We start from the raw sequence: 2,500 nt of genomic DNA, 5'->3' as shown, positions 1-2,500 counted from the left end.
TGTAAAACAACTAGCTCCTTGTAATACAACTAGCTCCTGTAATACAATAGCTCCTTGTAATACACTAGCTCCTGTAATAAGCTGCTCTGTAATACAACTAGCTCATTGTAATACAACTAGGCTCTGTAATAGCAACTAGTCTGTAATAAACTAGCTCCTTTGTATACAGCTAGCTCCTGTAATACAACTAGCTCCTGTATATCAACTAGCTCTGTAATACATACTCGCCTCCTGTATTACAATAGTCGCTGTAATACAAATAGGCTGCCTGTATTCAAACTAGCTCTGTTAATACACATTATGGCTAGCTAGCGTGTTGTATTTATTTAAATGATACTCTTTGAAGATGTACTTTTTCAGTTACATGTAGGAAGGTGGGGTTGGGACTCTGCTGATGTTAGGCGGATTCTCATCATGTGCACCTAAGTTGTAAACTTTCATTCATAGGCTAGGTTGTAGCAACCTCGTGATGATATAGGGGAAATTACAGTATCATGTAGTAGTCTAAACCTATGGATGTTACATTGAACTGAGTGAATGGAATATGAATGACAGTCATCCAATACGCTGTAATAGAAGGCCATGCTTATAAAAATAAAAAAACGAATTGGCCTCCCTCATCTTAAACGTCACCAACCGCCACTGGACCGTATTGTAGGTAACACWACCTTTTTAAAGAGTTAGTTAAAATGTCTACATTTTGTTGCCTTTCAATATATTTCTTACTTTTAAAGCAGTATGTGGACAAGGAACGACTTCCATAGGCATTCTTTGGTTTTGTCAAACAAACCACTGCAACAACAACAAAAAACAATGCAACTACAACTTGAGTTTTCGCAACAACAAAAAAAAGACGATAGTTGATTGTCATGATTAGCACTCGCATTTCAAGTTAGGAATTCTGATTATCTCTGTTCCTTCTTACCAGTCATGTTCCTGCCAAAGAAAACTAAAGACAAGGATGTGGAGTCTAAGAGCCAGGTGATCGATGGCATCAGTCGACTGATCTGCACTGCCAAGCACCAGCAGACTATGCTGAGGGGTAAGACTCCTTCATAAGACTCCTTCCTACCTCCTAAGGTTGCAAAACTCTGGTCACTTTCCCAGATTTTCCAGAAAATCCTGGTTGGAAGATTCCTAATGTCAGGAGGGAATAAGCAGGAAATCCAGGAATCCTCATATCCAAGATTTCTGGGAATTTGGGGAAAGTTACTGGAATTTTGCTGCCCTCCAACCTCCATGTTGTGTCCTCATTTCARCCTCCATAGAGTAGGGGTCTGCAACTGGCGGCACACGGGCCAAATCTGGCCCCTAGTATTAGTGAGCCTGGTATTACATGAATTATGAAGAACTAGTAATTCAACAGGTAAAAWTWYTTTTWAWTTTTTTTTATTCTCTCTTTTCTTCCAGTGCTGATTGACGGCGTGGAGTGGAATGATGTCAAATTTTTCCAGTTGGCGGCACAGTGGTCGTCACACGTCAAACATTTCCCCATCGGGATCTTTGGACACACTAAAGGGCCTTACTAGCAGGCCCCGCAGGCAGCGACTAGAGCTAGTATCCATAGAGACCCTTACCATAGTAGCGACCATTACCATAGTAGCGACCGTTACCATAGTAGCGACCGTTACCATAGTAGCGACCGTTACCATAGTAGCGACCGTTACTATAGTAGCGACTTTTACCATAGACACTCATCTGGAACTGAGGACGACGCCCCCGCTCTCATGTGCCAATAGCCTTTAACCTCCCAGCTCCGCTCTTTGCACTGCCACACCTTACTCCATTCAATTTGTTCAATCACAAGAGTGCAAGGAGTGGAATGATACACAAACACACAGTACCAGGCTACAATATACTATATACTCCTGACACCAATCATAAATGTAAATGTAACTCATCATTGAGATGCACTACCCTGCAATGACAATGGTTATGCATATCTACACTCATCCTGCTCTCTATCTCCTCTACTGCCCTCTCCCCTTTCCCTTCCATCTTCCTCCCTCTCTCTTTCCTCTTCCCTCTCTCCCCTTCCTTCTTCCCTCTCTTCCATCTTCCCCTCTCTTCATCTCCCCTCTTTCCATCTTCCCTCTCTCTTTCATCTTCCTCTCTCTTTCCATCTTTCCTCTCTCCCCTCCTCTTTCCTTTCCCTTCTTCCACTTCTCTCTTCCCTCTCCCTCTCTTTCCTCTCCCTCTTCCCCTCCCCTCCCTCTCTTTCCATCTTCCCTCCTTCCTCTCCCTCTCTCCATCTTCCCCTCTCTTTCCATCTTCCCCTCTTTCCCTCTTCCCTCCTCTCTCTTCCCTCTCTCCCTCTCTCTTCCACTTCCTCTCTTCTCTTTCCATCTTCCCTCTTTCCTCTCCCCTCTCTTCTCTCTCTCTTCCTTCCCCTCCTTCCCTCTCTCTCCCCCTCTCTCTCCCTCTCTCTTCCCCTCCCCTCCCTCTCTCTTTCCCCCTCCTCCCTCTCTCTTTCCCTCCCCTCTCCTTCTTTCCTCTCCCC

The 2,500-nt window shown here is 44.4% G+C and overlaps 1 protein-coding gene across 1 annotated transcript in view; it reads left to right on the top strand.

Annotated features, from left to right (window-relative positions):
- Window positions 1-1,772, top strand: part of pacs2 (phosphofurin acidic cluster sorting protein 2) — a 136,529-nt gene extending 134,757 nt beyond the window's left edge. The window contains exons 21-22 of the mRNA XM_070438472.1: window positions 929-1,042; window positions 1,411-1,772. Coding sequence (XP_070294573.1) covers window positions 929-1,042; window positions 1,411-1,529 — 233 coding nt within the window. The 3' untranslated portion in view covers window positions 1,530-1,772. The remainder of the gene's footprint in view (window positions 1-928; window positions 1,043-1,410) is intronic.
- Window positions 1,773-2,500: the final 728 nt, after the last annotated feature.

The sequence above is a fragment of the Salvelinus sp. IW2-2015 genome, unplaced genomic scaffold (genome assembly GCF_002910315.2).
Source record: "Salvelinus sp. IW2-2015 unplaced genomic scaffold, ASM291031v2 Un_scaffold957, whole genome shotgun sequence".
Taxonomy (NCBI): domain Eukaryota; kingdom Metazoa; phylum Chordata; class Actinopteri; order Salmoniformes; family Salmonidae; genus Salvelinus; species Salvelinus sp. IW2-2015.
This window is presented reverse-complemented; position numbering and strand designations above follow the sequence as displayed.